At 43.9% G+C, this 27,387-nt stretch overlaps 2 protein-coding genes across 7 annotated transcripts in view; one reads left to right on the top strand and one right to left on the bottom strand.

The window, feature by feature from the left end:
- smad6a (SMAD family member 6a) overlaps nucleotides 1-7,055 on the bottom strand; it is a 12,272-nt gene extending 5,217 nt beyond the window's left edge. The window contains exons 1-3 of one of the 2 annotated variants that reach the window (XM_047041856.1): nucleotides 5,602-7,055; nucleotides 4,534-4,590; nucleotides 4,317-4,388 (exon numbers count right to left, since the gene is read on the bottom strand). In XM_047041856.1, coding sequence (XP_046897812.1) covers nucleotides 4,317-4,388; nucleotides 4,534-4,590; nucleotides 5,602-6,301 — 829 coding nt within the window. In that variant the 5' untranslated portion in view covers nucleotides 6,302-7,055. The remainder of the gene's footprint in view (nucleotides 1-4,316; nucleotides 4,389-4,533; nucleotides 4,591-5,601) is intronic. The other variant, XM_047041857.1, reaches the window with a different exon arrangement.
- LOC124481695 (RNA-binding Raly-like protein) lies at nucleotides 773-27,387 on the top strand. Of its 5 annotated transcripts, none has more exons than XM_047041860.1 (8): nucleotides 773-2,334; nucleotides 17,780-17,920; nucleotides 19,098-19,173; nucleotides 23,669-23,719; nucleotides 25,272-25,441; nucleotides 25,762-25,875; nucleotides 26,066-26,229; nucleotides 26,584-27,387. In XM_047041860.1, the coding sequence occupies exons 2-8, from the start codon at nucleotides 17,884-17,886 to the stop codon at nucleotides 26,620-26,622; spliced, it is 651 nt and encodes a 216-aa protein (XP_046897816.1). In that variant the 5' UTR covers nucleotides 773-2,334; nucleotides 17,780-17,883; the 3' UTR covers nucleotides 26,623-27,387. The 5 variants fall into 5 exon arrangements, with proteins under 5 accessions (XP_046897816.1, XP_046897817.1, XP_046897815.1 ...); XM_047041861.1 differs by lacking the exon at nucleotides 773-2,334 and adding an exon at nucleotides 16,539-16,627; XM_047041859.1 differs by lacking the exon at nucleotides 773-2,334 and adding an exon at nucleotides 16,539-16,627 and having other exon boundaries at nucleotides 17,729-17,920.

Genomic DNA, 27,387 nt, shown 5'->3' with positions numbered 1-27,387 from the left:
CCATGGAGACAGCAGCAGATTGTTAGGAACCTATTTTTGTTTTTTGGTTTAGGACACAATGATTCGACAAAGTAGTGTTGTTGCATTTTGAAGGATGCATTTTATTTATACTGCCTGCAGAACATACTAAAATTAAGACGTAAAAGTATGCAGTCTGAAATGAGGCAACACTCAACCATGGTAAAACTGGTTCCATTTTCTTAGATCAATACAAACAATAAGAAATTAGGAAATAGCATTTACTTCTAGTTATTCAGTAAGAGAAACTGCCAGGCCACCTTAGATTCGAGCCTCTAGGTACTAGACAGGAGTTAACCATGTCTAACTCTCACCTGCCTGGCACCCCAGTGGTGGAATCAACTCCCCACCTCCATCAGAGACACTGACTGTCTCTCCACCTTCAAGAGAAGGCTCAAGACGCACTTGTTCCAGTTTGCTGAACCCAACGCTAGTTTCCTCAAGGTTCACAATGACTCTTGCTTAGACTGTTGCTCTTGTTGGTTAGTGGTAGCTGATTTAAACTGTTGTATTCTTTTTTTAGTTAATCCTATTTTTATTGCTTTCCTACAGGTACACCTGCACTTAGAGATTAATGTTGTGTAATTTTAACTTGTTTAACTACATGCTCTTATGGTTTCTTCCCTTTAGCACTATTTTTTGGTTGTTCACAATATGTACTTCTTGTTTTTGACTACCCGCAATGCTGTGGGGCTATCTTGTTGTTATTATCAGTGACCTATGCACTTTGTGAAGCTCTCTCTTGGAAGTCGCTTTGGATAAAAGCGTCTGCTAAATGAATAAATGTAAATGTAAATGTAAACTCACGCTCAGCTTGAAGTGAAAAAAATAAGATGAGATGATGGAAAATATTTGAGGAAATGGCAAGAGCTTAATGGGCCAGTGCTTGATGTTGAATTCCATAGTCTAATGTGTCTCATTGAGTCAAAAAACCAAGTACTGTACACATGCCAGGAAAAAAGTCCATGACTTCAGGTCAACAAGAGGACCTGCTGAGAAAAAAACTACAAAAGGTGTAGTCAAATACTAAGTGCTACAATGTTTTTACCTTTTTTATGAGTTTTTTTTTTAAGTTTCTCTACTGTAGTTACTGCATTACCTCTTTAATGTACTGTTGGTGTTCTTTTCAAACACATATCCCCTGTCCAATCCACTCTTCTCTTGCTCCTTCTCCCCTCTCTCTCTCTCTCTCTCTCTCTTTCTCTCTTTCACACACACACACACTCACTCTCTTTCACACACACACAAACACACACACACACACACACACACAACCTGGTGCCTTGTCCTACTTCCCAGCATTTCTCTGCTGTACCCCCTCAGTCAAAAGGGTCGATTCATGGGTTGACATCGCTCCGAGTGCAGACAGGACTTGGGAGCAGAATGTTTGGCCAATAACTTGATCTGCTTACAGTAAAGAAACAAGCCACCAAAAAATTATTACAGAGGGAAAATAAGAAGTGGCCTCCTATCCTAACCTCAAGTATCCACTGCAACTAATATATGGTGTCAAATAAATAGATAAAAACAAAGAACAAAGTATTGTAAGGTGTTGGGCAAGAGCAGATTCACTTCCATTTACTGGTGTATTTCTTACAGACCTTAATACATGTCCTGATCAAGAATTGAGGTCAACTAGGCCTGCTCATCTTTGTATACATGCCACAGAGCATGATAGGATGGGTATTGCTTATGCAATTGTAATATGTAGTAGTATGGAGCCATCTGCACTCATTTTTTGATTTGTTTATTCAAGTTTTTCCTTGCAGTCTTACATTATGTGGCTTAATTACAATGGGATTTTAGGTATCTTTCAGACATTTTTTAAGTAGTCAAAGTTTCTTTAACACAGTTGAAAGTGTGCATACTTTGTACACTTTGAGCTTCAAATGAACACTTTGGCCAATCTTCCCTGACCTTCCTACAGCTGGCCACAACCTTGAATGAAAAAAGTTTGAGTGAGCTTTTCAACTGAAGTTCCACAGATGATGTGGTTGATAGTGGTTTGTGTTTAGAGTATGTCCCAGTGAAACCCCTATGTGAGTCTTTCAAGACCGATCTTATCTCTCTATCCTTAGTTAGATGGAAATTCCAGACTGTCTCTTACACACACACAACCCGTCTTTCCCATGAGGGTTAACTTAACGACAAACAGGCCAGTGACACCGTGTTTACTGTGAGTTACAGGTCTAGACTGAGATAGCAGGGCCCTCCTAAGAGTTTCCAGCTGACATTTCCATTTCCAAAAAAAGGTTGATTGCCGTGATTTGGAGGGGAATGTAAACTGATCAAATGATAAAAGGACACAGGCTAAAGGTAGGTAAGGACCACACCCTGTCATTATCCTTTCAAAGCTAAATAGTTGCTTTATTTTTTTCAAAAGAATAAGAAACAAAAAGGAAGGCTACCCTCAGAAGTCTAGCATGACAAATGGCATAATGCTGCTGTTTATATGGTAAAAACATGTGTATTTGCAGCAAACACCAAATCTTTTTCAGTGTTAATGTTCTTTAAACTGCACAAAAGTTGCCTTGACTAAATGATTTTAAAAGCTATACACTGTAGTATTTTTGTTTGACTGTGGATTATAATATCTAGCTTTTATCTTGTTGCTGCCTTATCTTAAAAGCCAGATCCTCCTGTCTAACAGACATGCATACGACACAGCTTTGTCTGGGTATGCTGCGGTGCAAGTAACAACTTTTCTACAAGAATCAAGGACACAACGTGTATATAAAAATGGCAATGCCAGATTGTGCCATTTGCAGGGCTCCACAATTCTAGTAGCAGAGGACCACACACACACACACCACCTCTGGTAAACTAATCTGTCTACTTAAACTTTACCTGCCCAACATTGGGAGTGGCTCTCTCTTCCGAACTCTGGGTTACTAGTTCTGTATAAAAGCTATATCTTAAACGTATCTGGAAAACATGGCATGAATCATCAACACTCATGATAAATGTATAAAGTCTGTAGAGAACATTGTAATGGGACCTAATCGACCCGCAACAAACAATGTGCGTCGTTTCTTGTCTTTTGGGTCTCCCATAAACAAACAATGCATGCACTGAGGATGTCTTTCAACACACCACAAGCAGAGAAGGCGAGTTTGATCGAGTGGGCCTGTGGTCTCTCTCAACACTACAAGGACCCCCCAGCGTAAACAAACAGGGCTCAAGTTTCAACCAGAGGGGACTGCTTTTGTACAACCCCACCACTCCCCAAAACCACACCCCCTAAAAAAAGCTTTAACCAGAGCGTCTCTGCTCTCCCCCCCAAAAATGCTAACCCCCTTCCACTGCTCAATTACCAAGAGGTATGGAGGGATTTGAAGGAAGAGAGGGGGAGTGAGGGGGATGGGTACGGGGAGAGGGAGTGGAGCTCTTAGAGGGATTTTGTTGCATTTTCATCTGAGCAAAATATTTTACTGTTGAAAACAGAGAGAGAGGGAGACAGAGAGAGAGAGAGAGAGAGAGAGAGAGAGAGAGAGAGAGAGAGAGAGAGAGAGAGAGAGAGAGAGAGAGAGAGAGAGAGAGAGAGAGAGAGAGAGAGAGAGAGAGAGGGAGAGCCTCGCTACATTGCTAAATTACTGTGGCATCAAGTGTCAGGGTGCCCTGGGTATTACATTGAAGACTAGCTCCTGTAATGTCAGTTGGAAGCATGTAGTTACATTTGATATATGCTTACTATTTGGAAAAAAGAAAACATACTGTAACTACTGTGGCTACTGCACACATGAGTGAAATTAAAGCAAGACTTGGACATGATATAACAGTTGGTTTGAAGCTAGTTTGTCTGACCAACAAATGTGCTTGTTCTGTCTTTAATGGCAAGCCATTTAGAAGCATGAATTGCTCCTCAAAATGATAGGGGATTAAACCAGTATCACTGAACTCCCTGAACTAAACTACAGCATGGCTAATCCACCTCCTCATGAAGGTAAAAATTGGTCACTTATCCGTTCATAAAAAGCAGTACTGCAAATTTACTACTAATGTTTACAACCTTATAACAAACAACCACTGACATGACACTCCTGAAACTTAAAGATTATTGTATCTTTACTCAATGGACAAATTGCTTGTTCATCACTCCATGATCAATTGGACACACCTAAACTATCATCTTTGCCAGTGCACAAAATGTTACACACCAGTATAGGTCACACAATGTAGCACTGTGTGACCAATGCCGGTCACACAACATTCTCAGCCAGCTTTTGAATCCATACCTTAGTTTGGACATTATCAAATTAAACTTTCTGGGCTGTAATCTTTGAGCACCACAAACTCACTTGTGAAGTCTCTTGGTGTGACTGGGGGGGGGTGACTGGGGGCCACAGCTTCAGTGTAAAACAGTGTTGAATCTGACAGATCAAAGAAAGATTCATTTGAAAGGTTAGGGAATAATAGTAAAGATTTAACACCCGAGTTAGCATTATGTACAGTAAGATGCTCACCACCTATTGTGTTGGAACCCACTGGTATAGGGCAGAATTCTTTGATACTCACCAAGTGGCCTGTGCTCATTTGAGTAAGATAGCTGGGAGTATGGAGGTGGAGGGGAGTCTGAAATACAATAAATGTACAGAAACAGATCATAAACGTCATAGCCAAAACATTGTTTTGGCACCATATAGGTTTATGCATACTTTGCAACCATGCAAACATTGACAGGTGGTATTTTTCATACTTTAAAATATTTTTGTCTTAATGGTTCAAGCTCTGAACAAATGGTTTATGTGTTGTGCCTGTGTGTGTTGTTGAAATGTTTATTTTATCAGGAGAAATACATTAGAAATGAATAAATAAGAAAACTGCGGAGAATAAAGCTGATAAAAAGGCTGCGGGTTCTTTAAGAGCCAAGGCAGTAATTGCCGGAGTACTCAGTCAGTAAGATACCAAGCTAGCCAGTCTGGCGCCAGCGGTATGCAAACTGTATATTATCGCCACTCCTTCACCTAAATAGCAAGAGGGGGACCTCCTAAGCTAGAAAAAAAGAGCCTTTTAAAGCTCAACTTGAGAGCAATCTTCCAACGGATAACATCCAAGAAAAGCTTATCCTCATACTTGAACGTTGAAATGAGACGTTATGAGTGAAGGAAAATCAAAAGTTTCTCCCTTTCTGCAATGTATGAGTGTGCATATGTGTAAAAGAAAAAGAGAGAGAGAGAGAGAGAGAAAGAGAGAGAGAAAGAGAGAGAGAGAGAAATATGCCGACAGAGAAGTGGGCTTGTCTGTATCATAAAAATGCGCATCATCATTAACATTTTGATGAATTTACTAAAGACAGTTTAGGAATGGCCTTTATGGTCCAACTAATGATTGATCATATGTAGGCTATCATGAATAAATTGATCGAAGCAAATCTGGCGTACTTGAAGTCTCATCAATACACGCAAAGTGCGTAAAGCAGTAGATAGGCCTGTGGACAATGTTAATACATTTATACACTGGATTCGCTAGACGTAGATCCGCTGTCTTTGAATACATGGCAGTGTCTTTAGATGTGTGTGAATATAGGCTAATTAACAAAATATATAAAGTTTGGAAGCCATCAGGCTACATCTTTTTTCTTACCTGGCCCACACAAGCGACTGTAGTGATAAGGATTGCAGCAAACCGTTGCGCTTTCTGACATTCCAAAGCTTTGACAGTAAAATAACGCTTTTAGTCGGGCCGTGCGAGGTAAATCGGTCCATCGATACAGTTTACAAAGGAGGAACTGAGGGGATATAGGATGACCACTTAATCGCAGCTCCATCTGCGGCACCAAGACACATTCACTGGGCATCCCACCTTTGGACTCAACAGCCTCCAATAACACATCCAGCAGTTTTTCCCTTAGTCTTTTCAAAAACGCATAAGTAACGTTCTTGACTTCTTGTTCGCTCACCGGGCATGAGTTAGTTTCTACTTGGTCTTGGATCCGGCTCCTCGGTCTCGGGTCTCTTTCTCGAAACAAACAGCAAGACATCGTTTTGCTGTCATTCTCGTGTTCCTGAGCTCCGCGATGCTCGGGCACACACATGACACTCCGACCATTGTCTGAATTGCCCACCGCGAGGTTTCCGCTGCACGCTTCGCCTAAAGTTCCTTGAGACAGATCTGATCTGGTTATCGACCAGAGCCCCGTTTTCGGAATCTTTTCAGGGTTACTGCCGCACGAACAGTCCCGACTCCCCTTGCTTCGTTTGCTTCCATCTTCCCCGTCTCTATCAGTGATCAAACGGCTTCTCCAGAGTCGCCGTATAAGACCTGAGCGTTTAGACCTGAACATACGACAACTTAGACAGTTTTGGATGTGTCGTATTGTTCCTGCGCTGGCTTGCGGAAATTCCACATCGATTTATGCTCCTCGTACAACATCAAGGTTTTGTAAACTGCGCGCACGGCATGCGCAGCGAGGGGGCAATACATTTATGACCAAACTGCAACATTAAAACGTAAACGTTGCATTTAAAAAAGGCCAAACGAGTACACTGACAAGATCAAAGTGGGATATAATCAAAAACGAATTACCGGCTGTAGTCTGATCATGTTCAAGTCAATTAGGCTAAAACGTTGATCCGTTCTTGTGAAGCAGCCTACATAACCCCCTAATAAACGGCGTAGACTAGAACAAACGCACAGCCGTTTTCCTTCTTTTAATGGACCTTTGAACACTTTAGACAATTTGACTTAAAATCCACAGCACGTAATAGCCTATGAGTTGCTTCAACCGGAGTAATCCATATAGGCTAATCCTGGCCACAATCAAATTTCAATGTTTGATTCCACTGTGTGAATATAATTCTTTACCAATCCCACAATAAAAGCCTCAGTCAAAATTATTGTCTGAGCTCTGATCGCGACGTAAGGGCAGAGGCACAGCTCATATTCCGTTATGAGAAGTTGCTTTAAAGTAAACTCGAATTTCTTCACTCTGTTTCGATGCTATTCTTTTTCGGATACACACTCGCTCGTGCACACACGGGGCCCCAAGGAAAGCTCTGGAGCCATTGGTTGATTCCCATCATGTGCCAGTCTAGACACTTTGGCGGCTGTGAGCGGCAGTGATTGTTGCGCAAACACGGTTTCAAGTTTCTTAACTCTTAAAGGCACATCATCCTTTTATCTTTCGAATTCGGAACCGACTCCATCCAATTCACACGCCCGATGTTCAAGTCACACCAGCCAATCTCACAATACTGGACCCTAAATAGGCATTCATTATAGCTTTTTCCATTCTCTGGCAAACACATACCGTTTGAGAATCCAAAGCAGCCTGTAAATTGGAAAAACAACAAAAACTATGTTTAGGCCTACCACCATCAGTGGATGGTTACCAACCCATCAGTAGATTGCTTTACTATAATATCTCTGAGTTAAGGCTAGCGGTGGGAGAGACAGGGTGTCCGGCACCAGATCACCTCCTAAAATAAGTGCCCCCTCCTGCCTGCCTGTGTCTGCATATGTCTGTCTGCCTACCTGCCAACTTGCCAACCTGCTTGTGTCTCTGTCTGTCTTTGTTTGTCTGTCTCTGGATCTGTCTCTGTCTGTCTCTGTCTGTCTCTGTCTGTCTCTGTCTGTCTCTGTCTGTCTCTGTCTGTCTCTGTCTGTCCACTATAGGGCCCTGGGATTCCCACGGTCCACCAGCAGAGAGGAGGCAGGCGTGTTTCAGGAATAACATGTTATCAGCTCCATTGCCTTCTCTCTTATAGTCTGGAGACATGGCAGACAGTGTTTTCCAACAAGGCAGCAGGATGTACTCACAGTGTCACACACACACATGGACATAAAAAAGCATGCACACGCTAACCTCCCTGACTGGACCCCCCCCCCCCCCTCAAACCTGCACAGAAGCATCCACTTCTACCGTGGCTAGACACAGATCCCCTCTTATGACCACAGGCTGGGGTTCTGGAGATAATGTCAACTCGGACCACAGGAAATCCGCCACCCATCACCTCTTATCTCAATTTGAGGTATTTGTCTTTGCAGAGATAGCCTGCCAAACAGGAGACACTTTAGCCAGCTAGTGTGTTTGTATGCTTTGAAGTCTGGTCAGTGTCAGTCCTCAAGGTCAAAGTTAAAAGTAGAATACCACATCCTCAATGCAGTGATGTGGATGACACACATGGGTACTAATAGCACCAGCTTTAGGGATACTTGGGTGTCTTTCTTTAGTGCTTAGAGCCCAGAGGATTTCATTATAGGACTTCTGCTTCTCACTCAGATGAAAAGCAATTCTCATTGTAATTCTTGCATAATTCAATGATTACAATTGTGATTATCAGGCCCATGTTAGGCATGCCAGTCATTCAGATCAAACATCAAAATGTAACATTTCCTCAGGTCTGCCTGAAGGCAAAACGTATCTACCCTCTAGACCTTGACCATATTGCCTACACTTCAGCTTTACATCAAGAGAACACTTCGCCCCTGTCAGCCTTGCAGCTCCAGCTGACGCAGTGAAGAGAGTAGGCAAGAAAGAGACGTTCATCTCCACAATTGTCATTTTCTAGGACCTCATTCTTGTAAGTTTGTTTGCTGTCGGAATATGCGTCTATTTAGACTTCCATCGTAGGGAATGGTTTCTACGAATGCGAATGAGGAAGGAAACAAAACCCAAACAAAGGAAGAGGAAAATAACCTTTTGATGGAGTCTGTTCCTGGCTGTTTGCAAAGTTGCACGATATCATGCGTAGCCGTTAGGCTAGGAGTTGTGGAAGTCTGACAGTTAAGGCTGAGCAAAAGGTTGTAGGCTTGTCTGTGTGTGCATGTGTGTGTGTGCATGTGTGCTTTTCTTGTGTGTGTGTGTGTGTGTGTGTGTCTGTGTGTGGGTGTGTGTGTTTATAGTGGTAGTGAGAGTGCTGATAAAGATTTGGTCCAGGCTCCAAGTAAAGCTGTGGGACAATACAACACAGGAACTGAGCTCCCGGAGTCAGGAGGTCAGTAGATCTGCTGTCAAAATGGCCTCTGCTCTTACCATTCTCTGCCTTCCCCAAAGTCTGTGTATGTATATCATTGAGTGTGAATGGTAAGGTAAGTATATTTTTTCAGATCTGAACTAACCCCCAATGATTATAGCTGTCTCTGCCTCATCAGAAACCCAAATATGACCTAGACCATGAGTTATAGTAACATCTGAGTGAGTGGATCTTCATGGAGGTCTTCAGACAGAGGATAAAGCGTCCCACAGGAACCTTTTCTGTCACTATCCTCATGCGTGCCAAGAACCTACAACACCTATTCTGCTCTAGCAACAAAGACATTGTTTCCAACAGAACACACCACTTATCAGGAAGTAGAGCAAAAGAGGAGGCAGTTGTTACAACCCTGGCCTCATGGTTTATGTAATAAATAATCACATTTTGAGAAATCCAATAAAGCAATAAAAAGGAAGGAAAATCTAATAAGGTATTAGAAAACGATTAGGATTATACATTAGACATATGCATTATAAGCAATGAGGCTTGGTTGTACAATATCAGCATTGTACAAAATGAACGATTAGGGGTATGAGACAACACAGCAAAATATAATTATGTGGATAAAATTGATTATTGTATTTCTTCAGGCCACATTAATCATTGACTCTGAACCAATATATCATTACCCTGGTAATCAATTTCTACCATCTACAATCTCTGGCCCTTCAGCACAAAATAGATTTGAGAGTATTGGTACTTTAACACATGAGATATATCTGTTTCCTTTATGGCAAACACATTTGCACAAACAGGGACAGAGACACTGGAGGGCCAGTTTAGTCACAGATTAGGAGGTGGGCGGTGAGGCACAGAGTATAGTGATGTAAAATGGAGGTGACAATCCCAGAGGAGGCTGAGAAGTTTACCACCAAGTTTGACTCTGAATTTCCTTTCAGACCCTCAGCAACTCAAAGACACCCCCCTTCCCCCCACCCTCAAACACACATGGTACTGTGAAAGCGGGGGTCTTCAACAGCTTCCTTTTAAGGTGATGGCGTGAGGGCAAGCTATGCCCATTGACCTCTTTATGAAGCCGTTACCACAGGAGAAGCTGAAATGTCTTGTGATGCCTCTCATGATAGTGAGGCCGGAGCTGAGGTTTTACAGGGAACAGGGAAGTGTTTAGCAGAGACTGGGGAGTGTGTGTGTGTGTGTGTGTGTGTGTGTGGGAGGGGGGATTTACACAATTGTCTGCATTTTGGTGCACATAACCTTTTTTGTGCTTTCTCAGCAGGCATGGAGCCTAGCACCCCGAATACCAAGTGTTGTGCATGTTTGACATATTTTTCATAGGCTTTTAACATTTGTCCAAACCCAAGCCCTTCCCAAGAGGATGGAATGGAAGGCATTAGAGAAGCCAAGACTGACTAACTTTTCCCTACCCCCTCAGCGCAGTAAAAGTCCTATCCTGTTCACAGCGTGGGCTGGACGTTCCAAGGAACATGCTTTATATCACAAGTAATTGCTTGTGATTCTCCCTCTCGCTTCAAAGGCGGGGTGCACTGTGGTTCAAGGGTCAAAGGCTAGACCGTTGTCCAAACGCCCCCAAATTTCCTGTTTCTGAGTCTCCCTTGAAACAGGAAGAAGGATCTAAGGCGAAGACCATGTGCTCTGTTGGGCTGAGGAGACAAGCTCTGCATGTCCTTCTGCTTTCTAGCTGGCTAAATGTAAGACTTTCTGTCTTTTCGATTGTCTAGCACATCCTTAATCTTGGCTAGCACTGTAGTCCACATTAACATCAAGGCATTAACTGATAATACATGCAGGCAATGAAGAATAATTTTAGTACAATTGTCACATCCCCATTTACATACTAGAACTGGTTGTTCTCTAATTGAATCAAAGGCTCAAGTACACATACATTCTGCACCTGAATAAGGTCAAATCTGAATGTAACTTCTGTTAACTTTACACATAAAATCTCTGGCTTGTAGTTGTGTGGCTGGCTGAGCCCAGAGGGACAGAGAAAGAAGGAAGTAAAGTGCAAATGGCCCCAGAGCAACATGGTCCCCCTCAAAGCCCACATCTGGGATTGGCTCTGACAACTGAATACTGTGTTGCTCTAATTTAGGTAACTTTGTTTACAACCCTGTAATAGAGTCAGTCTGGGACTGAGGGGCTGGCGTGACGGGAGATGTGGAGGGTTTGGACCAGCCAATAAGCTTGTTGATGTGAAAAAGCACATCAGAACGTTTTTGTGTCAAAGGACAATGTCTTTGTCAACAGTTTTATGTTGAGTTTATTTAGAAAAGTATTTTGTGAAGTAGGAGGGCTGTAAAGTAACTTTTGTGTAGCATTTGTTGGTAGGGTTTGAGTTTATTTTCCACTTAGGATAACAAAAAACAAGACCTAAAGTTTTCTGCCAAGGTTCAAAAGTATTGAACTATAAACCCGTGAAAGTTTGAGGGCACTCTCTGTGTTGAGCAGTACTTACACTTCAGTGATACAACGCTTACAGTAACAAAATGGAAACATGTAATTATATTGAGAAAAAAGCTTTGGTTTGGACAGGCAACTTTTCTACATTGGGTACAACAGCTGGAGAATCAATACTTCTATTTTCACATATCCCAAGTCAGAGTTCAATCCCAGTTTTATTAGCCGGTAGGGAATATGCTGACCAAAAATATAAAATTGTCCATACCCATTTAACCTGAACGTATTTGATCATTATTACATGTTTTTATCTCTACAAAGAATGAACTCTGTTTGTTGTTACTTTTGGTTGGATATGTAGGAGAGTAGTCTGCTCTCAATGCAGTAGTCTGCACAATAATAATTCTTGTAGAAAACGTAAACACAGGATTTCCCACTGATGCACTGTAAATTCATAAATTATCAGGAAAATTATACATTTTTAAAAGCACCTGAAACTGTTCAAAGCAGCAATATTGAGGTTGGGACAGAAAAACAAGGTTACAAAGATGATATTGTGTTAAATATTGGGGTGGCCCAACAACTTGTTGGTGCCCCACTGAAGGCTGAATTCAGTGTCACCACCAACAACAGCAGCACTACAGACCTACACAGGGAAAAAACATTAGAGGGCGCTATTTACCCACTTCCCCAAGGTAGTAGCAGTGTGGAGGATCAGGTGTGTTGCATTTTACTTATCACCATCATTGAAAACAGCAGTGTTGTAAAGCAGGGAACTGACAAGTGGGTGTGTGCCCTGGGCCTAGGGAGTGTAGCTGTCCACTCTTTTCTGGGGGGAAGGAGAGTATGTAGCATGTAGCAAATTGACACATAATGTATGTGTATGAAAACAAATACCAGGAGAACAAAATGAACACACAATGCATGATACATTTGTAAACTGCTGTCGTGCTTTGTCTAGTCTGGAGTAAATAGCTGCTATAATTTCTGTAAACCACCAGATGTCACTGTGCTCTGCTTTATCAATGCCCTGAAACTTTGGCTTCTTTCTGACACAATCAGGATGAAACGCCCAAAACTTTTAAAAGGGAGCCAGGGATGGTTTGGAACTTTAATCCTGTCCCTCCACTTACTCTCTTTCTGTCTCTTCCTGTCTTTCATCATCTCTCACAGTTCCTCATGCTGAGTTATCTTTATCTTTCCCTGTTTTCCTTTCATGTTTCTCTCCAAAACCCTTCCAAATCTCTCTCTCTCCCTTTCTTCCTCTCCCTTCCCCATTTCATGTCTCTCTCTTTATCTGTATCTGAGGCACATCGTGTCCAGCTCAGAGCTTCAAATTGAAGAGGATCGTGTTTGGCCGAGCCAAGATCAGCCATCTGTGAAGATTTCCCTGGATAAGTGTGTGTGCATGTGCATGTGCGTGTAGGTGTGCATGTGTATGTGAGAGCATGTGTCTCTCTATTGGCTTGTAGAGCATATGCAGCTGTGTGTATAAGAGAGTGAGCAGGTGTGTGTGTGTGTGTGAGAGAGAGAGTTGTTGAAGTCAATCGTTTCTATTTGGTTAACTGTGGCAGTGCTCTGTGTTAGACAAGCCAATGGGAACAGGACTGTGGCCAGACTACAATACTTATAATTTGCTCTCAAGTCACACAAACCAACTAGCCTAACCAAAATCTTTACCACCTGATCCTTCACCTTCTTTTCCACCACTTGCATCATCCTCCCCCTACATCCTTTACATTTTTCTCTTCCTGCTTTCCCAACTCCACCCTTTCACTGATCGTCTCCTCCACCATCCTCCACATTCTTCTCTAAATTCGTCTCCTCCACCATCCCCATCTCACTCGCCATCCACCACCTTCTCCTCTTTCTCCACTTCCACCTTCTCACCCAACCTCTCACCCACCCTTTCCTTGACCTCCTCCACCACTTTAAGGGGTTGACAGATACAGACAGCCATGACACACAACTGAAAAAACAGAATGTGTTTGCGTGTCGAGGGTTAAGGAAAGGAACCCGTTTTCAGACAGGTGAATGGGATGTAGAGAGAATAAAACGAGCCAACTCTGCACTCGCTCTTCCTCCTTCATGGCTGGATGAAGAGACAGGCTCAGTAGATTGTGTGGCGCTTCAACTAAGCAGCGTTCACAAACGCCCCCATTCATCATCCTCTGCTGCCTTGTTTCTCTGTGTCATGAAGGAGCCATACTTGCCTGCTTCGCCCAGACACCATGGCAGCACTCTAACCAGACATCTCCTCTGCAGTTCGAGCGAGAGCAGAGGGAGACCACTGCAGGAAAGAGAGGAAACAATAACAAGAGAAATTGAATAGATGTTTAATCTGGCCTCGTCTCCACATACAGTGAATTAGAGGCCAAATGCAATTAGAGAGTCTTTATGAGAGGGTAAGAGATCAGTCCCTACACATTGGGTCTGGGAAATGTACACACACACACACACACAGGCAGAATCAAACTCACACACGATCTGATTACACATGTTGATCTCTATCTCTCTCTTTTTTCATTCTCTCTCTCTTTTCTCTTTCGCTCTGTCTTTGTGCAGCGTTGGAGTGTGATCATCAGATAGAGGAAAGCAAAGCCTGTAAATATAATAACAGGCTAATTTGCTTTTCTAAGTGGGTGGAAGATATTTTGTGCATTGTAAGTCCAATGTGCTGCAACTGTAACAAACTAATTCTCATGTATTTCTTTGGAACAGAGAGCTAAAGTGTTGATTATCCAGGAGAGTCTCTCAGTCTAACAGATCAGCTTGGAAATCAGCTCACTGTCCTGATTATTCATAAATCCTAAGTTAAGGTTGTTCAGTGTTATTGCAGTGTAATTGGTCAATGTTATTAGTGTAACATTACAGTGTGGTATGTCAGTGCTACTGCAGTGTGCCAAGCTTCTCTGTCGCTAATTAAATTAGGATAATCCTGATAAGGTTGGGTAAAGGGAATGTACTACACTGACTGTAGATCAGAGCCACGATGAAGGTTATGATAGTTACGATAGACCACCCTCGGTTTCCTTTCCCCCTTCCTCTTCCTCATCCCTCTGGCCTGCTAGTCCTGCCCTCTCATCATACATTCCTCTTTGAAGTTAATGAGACAAAACTATCAGCCGTCGCGCTTTTGATTAGAAAATGGACAGAATGATTACATTTTTAATTGAAGCTGTCATTTTCAATTAAGATATGATGTCCTTGAGAGGCCCTGCTCATCCCTCCCCGCTTTACTCTGTCAATTCTCCAGATGCTCAATCGTTCTGCTAAGTAACTCCCTCATCTCTCTCCTTCTCTTTGTGTTTGAAGACCTCTCCACTGGAGCACAGACAGGGCTTCTCTCTCCTCTAGCTCACTCCTGCTGACACCCCCTGACACTCTTTCCTCTACACAATGTTCTTTCTGCAGTCCTCAGTTTTTAGCTATCGCTCCCTCAACCCCTTCACCTCATTTCCCAATTCATCCTCCACTGCCTCCCTCTCCTCTCCTGCACTGCTTACCTCTCCTCTCCTTTCCGTGCCTGCCCCCCTCTCCTCTTCTGCACTGCTTACCTCTCCTCTCCTTTCCATGCCTGCCCCCCTCTCCTCCCCTGCCTCCCCCTCCCCTCTTACCCTGCCTCCCTCTCCTCATCACTCAAAAATGGTTAACCTGAAAACAACTAACTCACAGCCACAGAACTTAAGTTACAGGTCTAAAAATATGAGACAAAAAGTCTGACTACTGACAGCACAACAAATGATAGAGAATGTATGGGCTGTATTTTCAGCCTTCTCTGTCCTCCCCCTCTTCTCCCCATCTCCCTTCCCCTGCCAGACCTGTTTGGAGTGGGTGGCTGTTCTCTTCTCTGCATGGTTTTCTGGCACGAAGGCTTTTCAGGGTAGCCAGGGCCATTCTCTGCCAGGACAAAGGCACTTTCTCATTAATTCTTATCAGAGTTCATCCTGCATCCAAATGCAAAGGGCTCCAGAATGCTCAGAGTGCAATAATGAGAGGACAGGAGATGAAGACCGATAGGGGTGAGAGATAAAGAGAGACCCATAATGTACATATAGGAAGAAGGGAGGGATAGATTGGTTTCATGATTGAGGTTGTGGCTAGCTCATTTACTGTCATCTCCCTCTAAACAAAATCAGTCTATTTTCACAGTATTCAGTGTTCTGTGTGTTTTTCCCCATAATATCAAAATGTGTACCCTAACCCAGAGTTGTTTTCTTCACTGCTTGTGTTATTTAAATAGTTATCAAACTCTATTACTCTTTGCTTAAAAGTGTTATCAAACTGTATGACTTTGCTTCTGAGAGGTATGTAACTCCATAACCCTATACCTAGTCTGGAGGAATTAAAAAACTGAATATGTTCTATTCCAAAGGACTCAAATCAATTAGTTACATTTGAGGGGTTGTATATTTGAGTGTGTGTGCATGTGTATTACTGAGTGTGTAATATTGCTTCAGTGAGTTGAATAGATAACATTTTCTGCTGGCCCCTTGTCCTGGCCTGAATGGGGAGTTTAGGGACTTCCATGCTCACAGATGATGGTCATTGTCATCTTTCCCTTTCCCACTATGGCTGGATAAATTGCAATCTTTTTTTGTATAATGGCATGGCTGAGATGGATGGGGACAGGAATATGGCTGTCATTACCATGACAAAGAAAACTAATTCTGCTGGCACAACCTCCATTCAGAGCCCCATACAGAATCATCTTATCAGGGGCACCATGACACCAGCAGGCAGCTCTCCTAACACTTTCTCTGGGAGAACCTGCACAGGGTCTGGAGGTAGCACACTCTAACACTGGCATGTCATTGTCTTTTGTGGCGTTATGTGGGAATTATTACATAAAATAGGGGTGGGGTTTTAATTCCATCTATGGCTAGATGGGAACGGTTAGGGTTTGGTTTTGGGGACTGTTTCTCAACATCACTACGGAGTTGGGTGTGTGGGCACAGGAGCTAGTCAGTTCTGTAGTGTAATAAGGATTGGGTGTGGGTTCAATTTAGACATAAGGTAAGAGAGAGGGTAGGGGTAGGAGAGAGGGTAAAGTTTCAGCTCGTAACTCTCTCTGTTCAGCTCCCTTCCCTCTATCCCATCCCCTAAATCTTTTTTTCTGATCTTGTTCCTCTGTAATTGCTGTTAGGATTGGGAAGGGTAGGATCAACCACAGAAGCCTGATGAGCAGTCAGGATGCTGAGCCCACCCAGCACAGTGTGCTTGTTGGGGGCTTTAAATCACTGTTTACTGACAAGGTCAGTATGACTCTCTCACTAAATGACAACAGGTGTGTTTCAACGTTAGTATGCAGATATAAGTGTCTAGTGTGTGCGTGTGTGTATGTGTGTGTGTGTGTGTGTGTGTGTGTGTGGGTGTGTGTGGGTGTTGGTGTTTAAAGATGTCCTGGCTTGCCTAGTAGGACACACCATGTTCACTTTTTAATGATCAAATGAAATATCTATGCAAGGCTCTCTTTTGTGAGCAGGGATATTAAACTCCCACCACCTGCATGTCTGCACACTGAACACACTGAACACACGGAACACAGCTGAGCAAAGCATTATTAAATACAATTTCTGAGCCCAGAAAGCCAATTAGCACAGAGACACAGTACTTCCCAAAACAGGCTTTCCTTCCAAAATATTTATTTTTTAACAATTCTTTTTGGATTAAATTAAAAATCCAACAATCTATCTTGTGTTCTTTCACGAAATATAAATAAATATTTCTGGATAAATGTAAGAGAACTTTGGCTGAACAATACAGTTAAATTTGATGTGATGCCATTTGATTCTCTTTCATCAATCATAAGGATGTTTATCATGTCTCCAGTCTGTCCCTTCAGTCTGTCCCTTCTTTCCCCATAGTACCTCTTCAGCTCACATAATCAACTCTCAGGTGTATTTGTGGTTGTGTGGGGCAAATGTTACATCAGTATGTGGCAGTATACAGTGCATCAGTCTGTGTGTGTATTCTGTATGTGATGTGACCTCAACTTCAGTTGATGCTCTGGTCTCATACACTGGCTCACAACTTCCATGTCCATATGCACTCAGCTCTGGGCTGTGATTAAGTTACCCTCCTCCACCCAGTCTGCCCAGGCACACTCACCCACATCCTCTCCTACATTCTGCCTGTAGCTCTCTCTTGTTGGCAGCTCAGCCTTGCCTGGGTACAGTGTGTCAGCCTTTGCCAAGCTTCTGTTATTGAGAGGAAACCAGCTGCACACTCAAAGACCCCCTCTCCCCTTTCCCCCCGTAGAAAATGGAATTATCCAATCCTGTCCACCCCTGCTGAATTTTGAGACATGGTACATCCCTGTTGGTGCTGCTCTCAGTACGTTGTCATTGCCTCAGTAGTACCACAGTCCTCAGCATAATCACTGCCTGCACGCCTCCACCAAGCAGAGGGAGGAGAGGAGACTCCCACAGAGCAGATACGAGGCAAAGAGAAGGTGACATCCCATCATTTCCTGGTCTCCAGGCTGCCCTTGTCGTGAGGCGTTCCTGATATGACCCTGTTTAAGAGTGAGCACCGCAGTCAACGATGTGAGTATGTCGGGGTTTACCCTCCTCTGTGTGTGCGTGCGTGTGTCTGTGTGTGTGTGCGTGTGTGTGTGTGTGTGTGTGTGTGTGTGTGTGTAGTGTGTGAAACACCTTTCCATGTCTCTGTTTATTTCACTATTTCACATTCTGACATTTCATCTGTTTGTGCCCCCTTGTCCTTCTCCTCCTTATTAACCCCCCGTTCATCTCTTACCCCTTGGTTTACCCATCTATTCAAATAAATAGACGGTGGGTGAGAGAGAATTGAAGAAGAGATGGAGAGAGAGAGAGAGAGAGAGAGAGAGAGAGAGAGAGAGAGAGAGAGAGAGAGAGAGAGGGTAATAGGTTCTAAACCAAGGTGAAGGGAGCTGTAATGTTTACTCTTAGAGTGCAGCTGAGCTCATACACAACACACACACACAACACACAAACACGTGTGGTCACAAAAGGAAGATAAAAGAGCAATTGAGCATGTACAACTGTGTCTTTTGTAGCATACTGTAGATCTCAGTGTTTGTGTCTGTTAGGATCCACTACTACACCAGTAGAATCTACTACTACACCAGAATAGAATCTACAACTACACTATAACTGGACCTACAACCGAACCAGGAAAGCTAGTTTTTTTCTAGATTAGTATTATTTTCACCTCCCAGCTGAGCCCTCTTACCCAGCTTCCCTGATGCGAGGAAGAGAGGACCGAAGGGACAAAGAGAGGAAGAGTAAGGGAAATAGTATGGAGAGCCCTCACAACCATCTGAGACACAAACACTATCCCACGCACGCACACATTTACACAATCACACAGAATCGCACACACTAGAGGGGCACTTTTACAGCATCATCTGACAAATGACCCATTCAGACACTGCAGGGTTCCAGTCTGGATTGAGATGTTTGCTCCTGTGTGTGTTGGTGTCAGCTTGTCTGTTTGTTGTTCTGGTGTGTATGTGTGTTGGTGAGTGTGATTGTGTGTATTTGTCTTTGCAGTTGACAGGGCTTCTTGCCAATACACATGCTGTGCTGGATACCCCACAATTAATCTGCTATTGTCCCAAAATACTGAAATGTCACTCCAGTCTGTCAGCCTGGAGCACAAACACTTCCAGTCTACATCCACCTTGAGAATTGTTGTTAGAATGGATTCTAACGCACGGTATTCTGTGTGTTTGGGTCTCAGACATGAGCATGAGTGGCGAACTGAAGACAGGATGTTACAGGACATCGAGCAAGAGACCCAGCAACACTCTCTATGGGTGAGTCTGTACCTGTGTGTGTGTGTGTGTGTGTGTGTGTGTGTGTGTGTGTGTGTGTGTGTGTGTGTGTGTGTGTGTGGATCAGCCCTGGTTTAAGACTGCCTTGACTGGGGGGGCACTGAGAAATGTTGGTTGGGCAGGAGTCTTTTTCTTCACTGATTGAGTATGTGTTGTGTAGGGCTCTACTAAGTCTAGTATTGCCTAATACATATATTGGTTTATTATCATTTATTATATGTTTATACTGGTATATTTTAAGTTATTTATGTTGCCAACCATTCAGGCAGATTGTTCTCGCAGTTGGGGTGAGGATGCAACACATGTGGGGTGCAGAGGTGCTGGCAGCCACGAGTAGTGTGCTGGAGCTGGGAGGGAGGCCCAGGGTGAGGGGGAAAGTGCAGCAGAGGAGAGGAGGGGATGCCATGCATCAGTCCAATAGTGTGCTGTCATTTGTTTTCATTACTTGAGGGGGCTGATGAAGTGTGTGTGTGTGTGTGGGGGGGGGGGGGGGGGTGTTAATAATAGACCAGACCCATCTGTCATACCCTAGAGGGCCTGGAGGGGCACACAGGGGGATGGAGGCATGAGGGGTGTGTACCCTCTGGCTGTGTACGAACATGGGGGGTACTGCAGCTGATAGCCTTCAGTAAAACATGCAGTTATACATTGTAGTTGTGTGAGGAGTTAGTCAAGCGGAAGAGGAGGAGGGTTGGGGGAACAGTATGTGAGTGTGTGTGTGTGTAGGGGATGCCTATGGGTCTGGGTGTATCCATCAGTGTGTATATCATCTAGCCAGATTACTTTGTCTCTCCTCTCACCGCTCAGCTACTGATGGAGTCATCACCTCCCCTACTGCTGCCACACACATACACACACGCAAGAAAACACACGCACAAACAAATACATACATACACGCACACAGAAGCACATGCACACAACAACAACAAAACACACCAACAGGTTTGGTGATAAGACACAGTGGGAGGAAGATCATGGATCAACAAGGACAGTAGAATAGGACTGATGGGATGGCACATGAAAGAAGAGTGTTGATGGAAATAGTTGTAGGGAGAGAGAGAGAGAGAGAGAGAGAGAGAGAGAGAGAGAGAGAGAGAGAGAGAGAGAGAGAGAGAGAGAGAGAGAGAGAGAGAGAGAGAGAGAGAGAGAGAGAGAGAGAGAGATGAAGAGAAAGAACATGAGGACTGATGTAGAGTTGGAAAGACTGGGAAGAAAGGAAGGGAGAGAAAGAGAGAGCTGTGGTGTGTGCCGTTTGCCCCTTAGCGTGAACAATCCATCTCAAATTGATCTCCCATCTCACCCCAGCAGGGCTTTCTGAATCAATCTCAAATTGATCTCTGTGCCAGAGGTCGGAAAACTAGCAGCAGAGCTTATCAGAAATATAGTGGTACTGGGCGGACCTGACAAGGAAACTTATCACACTGCACAACAGGAAATAGGCTCTGAAGCCTGAGGGCAGCCAGGGAGACTAGACTGCTGCCTGGTCAACACTGAGACACACACACATACACACATACACACAACACACACACACGTCTTGTCAAGGTATTTGTGGAAAACATACCGTATATGTGTGGCATATGTTTTGAACACTGACTTACTGTATAATAATAGCCCTTCATACCATGTGCAACATTCTTCTGTCTGAAACACTACCTAGATCAATCCATTATAATGCATGTGTGTCAGTTGAAAGATCCATAATAATGTGCTTGTGTCACAGAAATAAGATTGGACACCTAGAGCTCTTTGTAACTGATTAAATCTGTCGTGTAACTGGCTGTGTTAACGGCTAGAGGAATGTTTATCAATAAAGGCCTGAGTTCACGGTCCACTCTGCTCCACGAAACACAGACACACATCCCAGGCACACAGTCTAACCTTAAACCGTAGCTAACTGTTACACAGTCTAAACACTCAGTTAAACACACAGTATGCATATGAGTAAACACAGTCTGAACCCTGGTGAGCACGTGGTCTTAACACAGATGAACACATTCTGAACATGGCTAAAAACAGTCCTGAACACACAGGAGGGTGAAGGACAGAGGGAGGAGAGAGAGGGAAGAAGGCTGTGTTTTGAGCGTGTTCAGTCAGCAAAGACCATTCTCTGCAAAACAACCTGTCAGCACAGAGCTGAGTACAGTGTGTGTGTGTGGGTGGGTGTGTGTGTGTGTGTGTGTGTGTGTGTGTGGAGGGAGCGTGGGATCCCAGTAATGTTGGCCCAGGTAGAAGTTTCCTCCTGTGAGGATTACAGACTACAGTGTGAGGTCAACAGCAAATGTCAGGCCTGTAAGTCACAGCTAAACCCAGACAGCTTCCAAAGGACAATGACAGCTTCTTTGCCCTCTCAGTCCTCCACTACACAGCTCTGGTACTGCTGTTCATCTCACAGGGAAGATCTGTGCGTCCATTTTTTGATGACAAATAATTCCCAAGTTCAGTACCACACTGGGTTTCCTTTCTGTTACAGCACAGAGTCCGATCCTTTACTGCTGTCGGATGCTGCAAATGAGAGCTAACCTTGATAATGAGTCCTTCACCTCTCTGAAATTGTCATTAACCTCCCCTGATCCTAGGCTCTAATCAACACAACTCTAACAGCCCATCAGCCCCTCCTGGACAGCCTCCCTTCCAGCCTCCCTCCCAGCCTTCCTCCCAGCCTCACACGCTCCCTCACCTCAAGAAAAATGAACCTACACAGACAAACAGCGATGTGCAGAGTTCTGGAGCACACACACAAACACACAACCACACGTCTACACACACACAACCACACAGTACATTCAAAACATACAAACATATTTGCCTTTAGGTTATTCATTGTCAGTGTTTGGGATAAACAGACTACTTTGTTTGTGCACATCTGTTTCACAAAGTGATTAATCCAATTTTTCATCCTATCCGACCACCTGCAGATATTCCATTAATGCAGAAAACAGGAGTGTTATTCATCTCTCCTCCTGCCAGAAGCCTAAGTGAGTGATTACAGTAAGAGCCTTTGGTTTCTAATCACAATCAACACCTGTAACTAGGGTTGATTTGAAAGGCAGATTATGTTTATCTGGGGTTCAAACCTGCCAGGGTGTGTGTTAATCAGAGCGAGTCTGATCTCTGAAACTGGTCTGGAAGGCCTGAAGGCTCCCCTTCCCAGAATCTTACCACTACCTTCCAGAACCTCACAACATTCCAGAACCTCACCACTACCCTCCAGAACCTCACAACATTCCAGAATCTTACCATTTAGACATAACCTCTGCAAATGTGAAAATGGTCTGGTGTTGGTCTGTGTGTGAATCTGCTTTTGTGTGTGTGTGTGTGTGCCTGTCTGTCTGTGTGTGTGTCTGTGCACACATGCTCTCTCGCACACAAATCCTGTCTGTGAGAGCAACCAGGTGAGATGATTTATAGCTTGCTAATGGTTTACTTGAATATTGCGAATTATGAAAAGAAAGTAATTAGCCTACAGTGACCTTGCTTTCCATCACACACACACACACACATGCATGCAAACACACACACAAAGCACACATCCAACACCAGAAACACACACCATTTATACACAGTATAAGTAACTGCATGTGCCTTGAGTGTGTAAGACTTGTGTGTGAAGGAGGTGTGTATGAGGTGAATGTGTGTGACATGAGTGTGTATGAGGTGATTGTGTGTGAGGTGTACATATTGGTACATCACAGATCATGAGTCAGTCAGCTGCAGGTGTCAGAAGGTGGATCTGATATGCCACCATTGTTCTCTGGCCTGCTCTTCCACTAGATTAAAGAGGAGGTATATATCCAGTATTACCACTCAAACACTTTCTCTCAATTTATCACTTAAAGTCACACATACAACACAAAACACAAGCACGCAAGCCCATGCACACGTTCTCTGACAGATTGGCTCCGCAGTAAATGAGCTGGAACATTCAGGAACACACATAGTATGTGTCCCGTAGTCACTGGTGCAGAGCGCAGGACAATTATTATGGATTCCTCACCTTGCTGTTGCACCACTAATCCAATGTCTTCTTTCTAACTGACTGCAGACCATGGATGGCATAGTCTTTTCAGTTGGCTGAACTGCAGTTTAATGCTCACACATGCACACACACCTAAGGTGTGAAATAATCTCTCTCACTCTTATTTCCAGAAGAATGCTCGCTCAGAGAATATAAACACGGAATGTGTATTTTTAGCAGTTCTAGGTTAATATTATTCCTCATGGTTTCGCATCCACTCATATGTTAACGTGTTTTTTACGCATCATACAAACACAGCCAATTAGACAAACAAGGAACGCTTGGCATAATATTGCACATTGACATGTCTTGCATGTCATTTACAGGGATCAAAGTGCAAGTGTTTTATAAGGGATGAAAACGTCCTGCAACTCTAGCAAACATGTGAGCAGAACATAACCCTAACCCTCCCTCTCCACCCTTCCCCTTCCTTCGTCTCCACACCCTCTCCTCCTGCAGGTCTGAGTACGATCTAGACTATGACTCCTACCAGGAGGACTACTATGACAGGTAAGTCAGCTGGTAACAACTATAGTACTGCTGTTGTGTCGGTAAGATCAGTGTGTCAGTGTGTCAGTGCACAGGGAGGAGGAGACTCAAACACACCCTTCTCTTTCCCTCCTCTCCCCCTCTTCTTTTCATCCAGTCTCCCTACCTCAGAAACACTTCATTTAGAGTCATGCTTTGAAAGCAAGGGAGAAGTACACCCACACAAGTATTTTCCCTATTCTGCTCTCTCTTTCACACACACACACACACACACACACATACACACACATGCATAAGTACATAAAAACACACACACGTATTTGTGCGTTATAGCTTTAGAGTTTATTCTCTCATCTTTATTCTGCCAGTGTGGCATTTTTCTCTCTAAATTTAGGGAAAAAATACTTATCACTCTGACTTTCAATTTGCTTTGAACACGGTGCATGATTTTACCCTGCAATGCTGACAAGCTTCAGCTTTGTAGACAGCTTGGTGAGTGTGTGTGCGTGCATGTGTGTGAATGTGTGTGTGTATGTGTGTGTCAGTTTGTATGTGGAAATGTGAGAGAAAGTGCATCTCCACACACAGATTGAAGCTCCAGCAGAAACAAAGCCTCTCTTGTACTGTAATCCTCACTCTCACCCACAGACTACACTGTAATCCACACACTGGTTTGTAATCCTCACACACAACATTACTACCTGTTAGACTAGGTACCTCACTACCACTACGGCTAACTTAGTTTTCCTGTCCTCTAGTACATTGACCAGCCTGTCCAAGTGTCCAGTCTGTGTGTGTATGTGTGTGTGTGTGTGTGTGTGTGTGTGTGTGTGTGTGTGCATGTGCGTGCGTGCGAGTGTGGAATGCACTTTCTCCTTTCCCCATCTCCCCTGCACTGCCAGAGAGATTTTGACTGGTGCTGACAGAACCAATTATATTATGTTCAGCTATAGATAGGGAAATTGATTGTTGGTTTGGTACAGGAGACGGTGAGTGGAGAGTCTGACAAATTAAACTTGTCTACCTGGCAAATAACATGACATATACCTTCAGTCCCTTCCAACTATCGACCATAATAGAACAATTCAACAGTATACTGTGGTCTGGATGTATTATGCGTTCAGAGGTCCCAAATCATCAATCAAACAAGAGAGGTCTCACAGACGTCTGACAAGTGCTCATTTGAAGCAAAAGCAGAGGGAGCAGACGGAGGGAGGAGGTTGTCACAACCCCCTCATAAAAATGGGGACACAAGGTGTCACCAAAACAAACCATCACCAGTCTGCTCATCACCGCACCACTCTGAACCACCTCCCACCACCCTCAGATACCATGGTATCCATGGAAGCAGATTCCAAAGGGAGAGGGAGACAAGAGCAGTAGGGACAATAGTCAACAGGCCTTTAGGGGTGTGGAGGGGTCTGCCTCAACATGAGTCCCACCTTTTCTCAGGTGCAAATTTAAATCAAAGGCCTGTAACAATATACTGTATACCAATGCATTGTCTGTAACATGGGGGTGCTGACACATTTTATTCTACCTGAAACATCTAAAATGTTTGTGGCCTCCACAGAGTATATGACTACCAGCGTGTTCCAGCCTCAATGCCTCCCCTGGGACAGGGCCCCAGTGAGGCTAAGCGGCCCCGATCTTCATCCACCTCCTCTAGGCACAGGCACAGCCGAGACAGGCCCCTGTCCAAGAGTTTCAGAGCTCACAACACAGGCTCCATTAGGGCCAAGTGTAAGTACCCCTCCACACACATACAAACACTTATATTACAAGCCTACCTCCATCATAGCTCATGTTTAGCAGCCAATCAAGGCTCTTTATTAGCAACCATATTAGAGACTGAAGAACCTATAGCAGATGTTGATGTTTATTTACAAGACCTCATCACCCCTAGTTTCTAGCCCCCTGCTACACACTCTTAACTCCCTCCCTCCCTCCCCCTCTCCGTCTCATCCTCCTCCAACTGCCCGTCCTTTTTTCCATCTCATACCTGCTCCCCTTCCCCATCCCCCTTCTCCTCTCGCTCCTTTTCTCCATCTCCACCCCCTCAGTGAAGATGAATGAGCTGCAGGTGATAAAGAAGGAGCTGACGCTGATAAAGACCCAGATAGATGGGCTGCTGCACAGCCTGGACAGGATGGACTCACAGAACAGGGACCACACCGGTGAGCCGGTTAATCAACCGTCTGAATGTCGCGCTTGAACACACAGTGCAGGCTGTGCGGGGCAAGTCTAGACCGAAGAGTTTCTGCTGCCATCTTGTGGTCTTTTGGACAGTTTTTTTTTTGTTCCTGTCTTCCCAGATGACATATTCTGTGTGCTTATAATGTATGTATGCGTGCATGTGTGTTTTAGGGTCTCCCTTGAGAGAGGACAGTCTAGCGGGATCCCCGTATCCCCCCTCAGCCAGCAGCCCCAGCTCCCTCTCCCTCTCTCCCTCCTCCCCCCGGAGCCCCCGCCACCGTGCCCAGAGAGAGAGCCCTGAACTGGGGGAGGCCAGTGACGATTATCACCACACGGTAATTTCGTGTTTGGGCAGTCTAGTCTCAGAACCTCTCCATGAGTGAAACTGTGTGTAGAATCTCCTGACTGTGTGTAGGAGTGGAACTTTCTATGTCTGTCTGTTTGAGTTTCAACTGGTGTCACTTTAATTTTGACTGCATATTTTAAACACATCAACAAAAGAGCACACTCAAGCCTGCCTCCTAGCTTCCCAGAAAAAAATGACATGAACAGGTCATTCCAGAGATACGTCTTTCCTCTCATCTGCAGTTGCACCATGCTGTTGCTAGAACAGTAATGTCTGTATGCCCGCCTGTCCATCCGTCTGTCTGCCTATCTATCTATGTGACATGTCTGTCTGTTTGTGACAGATAAACAAGCAGAGCTCTGGTCCTGAGGATGAGATGTGAGGAAGGACACCGAGCAGGGGGAGTCTCTGATGTGGAGGAAGACAGCAGCTGTCTTGTATTATTTTAGACCACATGAACTCCTTTGCTAGCTAGCGTTTTTGTAGGCCTACGATGTATCCTGGGTACCTGTGAAATATGCACACAGACAGAAATCTACACATCAACACATACCTACTGTGTTCACCTGGACCGTCTGAAGACACACTGACCACTCAGTCTCAGTTGTTTCTTTGTCTCCAATCTCTTCTCTCTCTTCCTCCTATGTCCTCCCTCTTTTTCTCCTTGGCAGACATCAGCTCCTTTTTTCAAGCATTAGATCCTCTGTTCATACAAAATGAAAGAGAGAAAGAGCAGGAGAGATTAAGAGCTTATGTGCTGAAGGTAATTATCATAGAAAATGAACTTGTTGATATTCTTGATTAGTGTTGTATTCTACACTCGTCAAAAGCGAGAGATAACATTGGCCGATTTTTAAAGAAGGCCAACAATTGTGTAAAATTTTTACTCTTCAAAATAAACAAATGCAAAGGTTAAAACACACATACCTTGCCTTCCACACTCCCTTTGTCCCATCTCTTCTTAAATGTGTCTGGTGGAATGTCTGTCACCAAGGAGACGCCTGGACACCTCTGTAATATTGTGCTTTAATGTCTTTCTTTTCTGTTTTTGGTATGTTTTCTATCCTGCATTTTATTTTAGGGGGATGTATTTCATTCTTTGAAAGAGCCAAGATAAAAGTCTTGAAATGTTTTATTAAAATGCTAG

Source organism: Hypomesus transpacificus, chromosome 19 (genome assembly GCF_021917145.1).
Source record: "Hypomesus transpacificus isolate Combined female chromosome 19, fHypTra1, whole genome shotgun sequence".
NCBI lineage: Eukaryota > Metazoa > Chordata > Actinopteri > Osmeriformes > Osmeridae > Hypomesus > Hypomesus transpacificus.
This window is presented reverse-complemented; position numbering and strand designations above follow the sequence as displayed.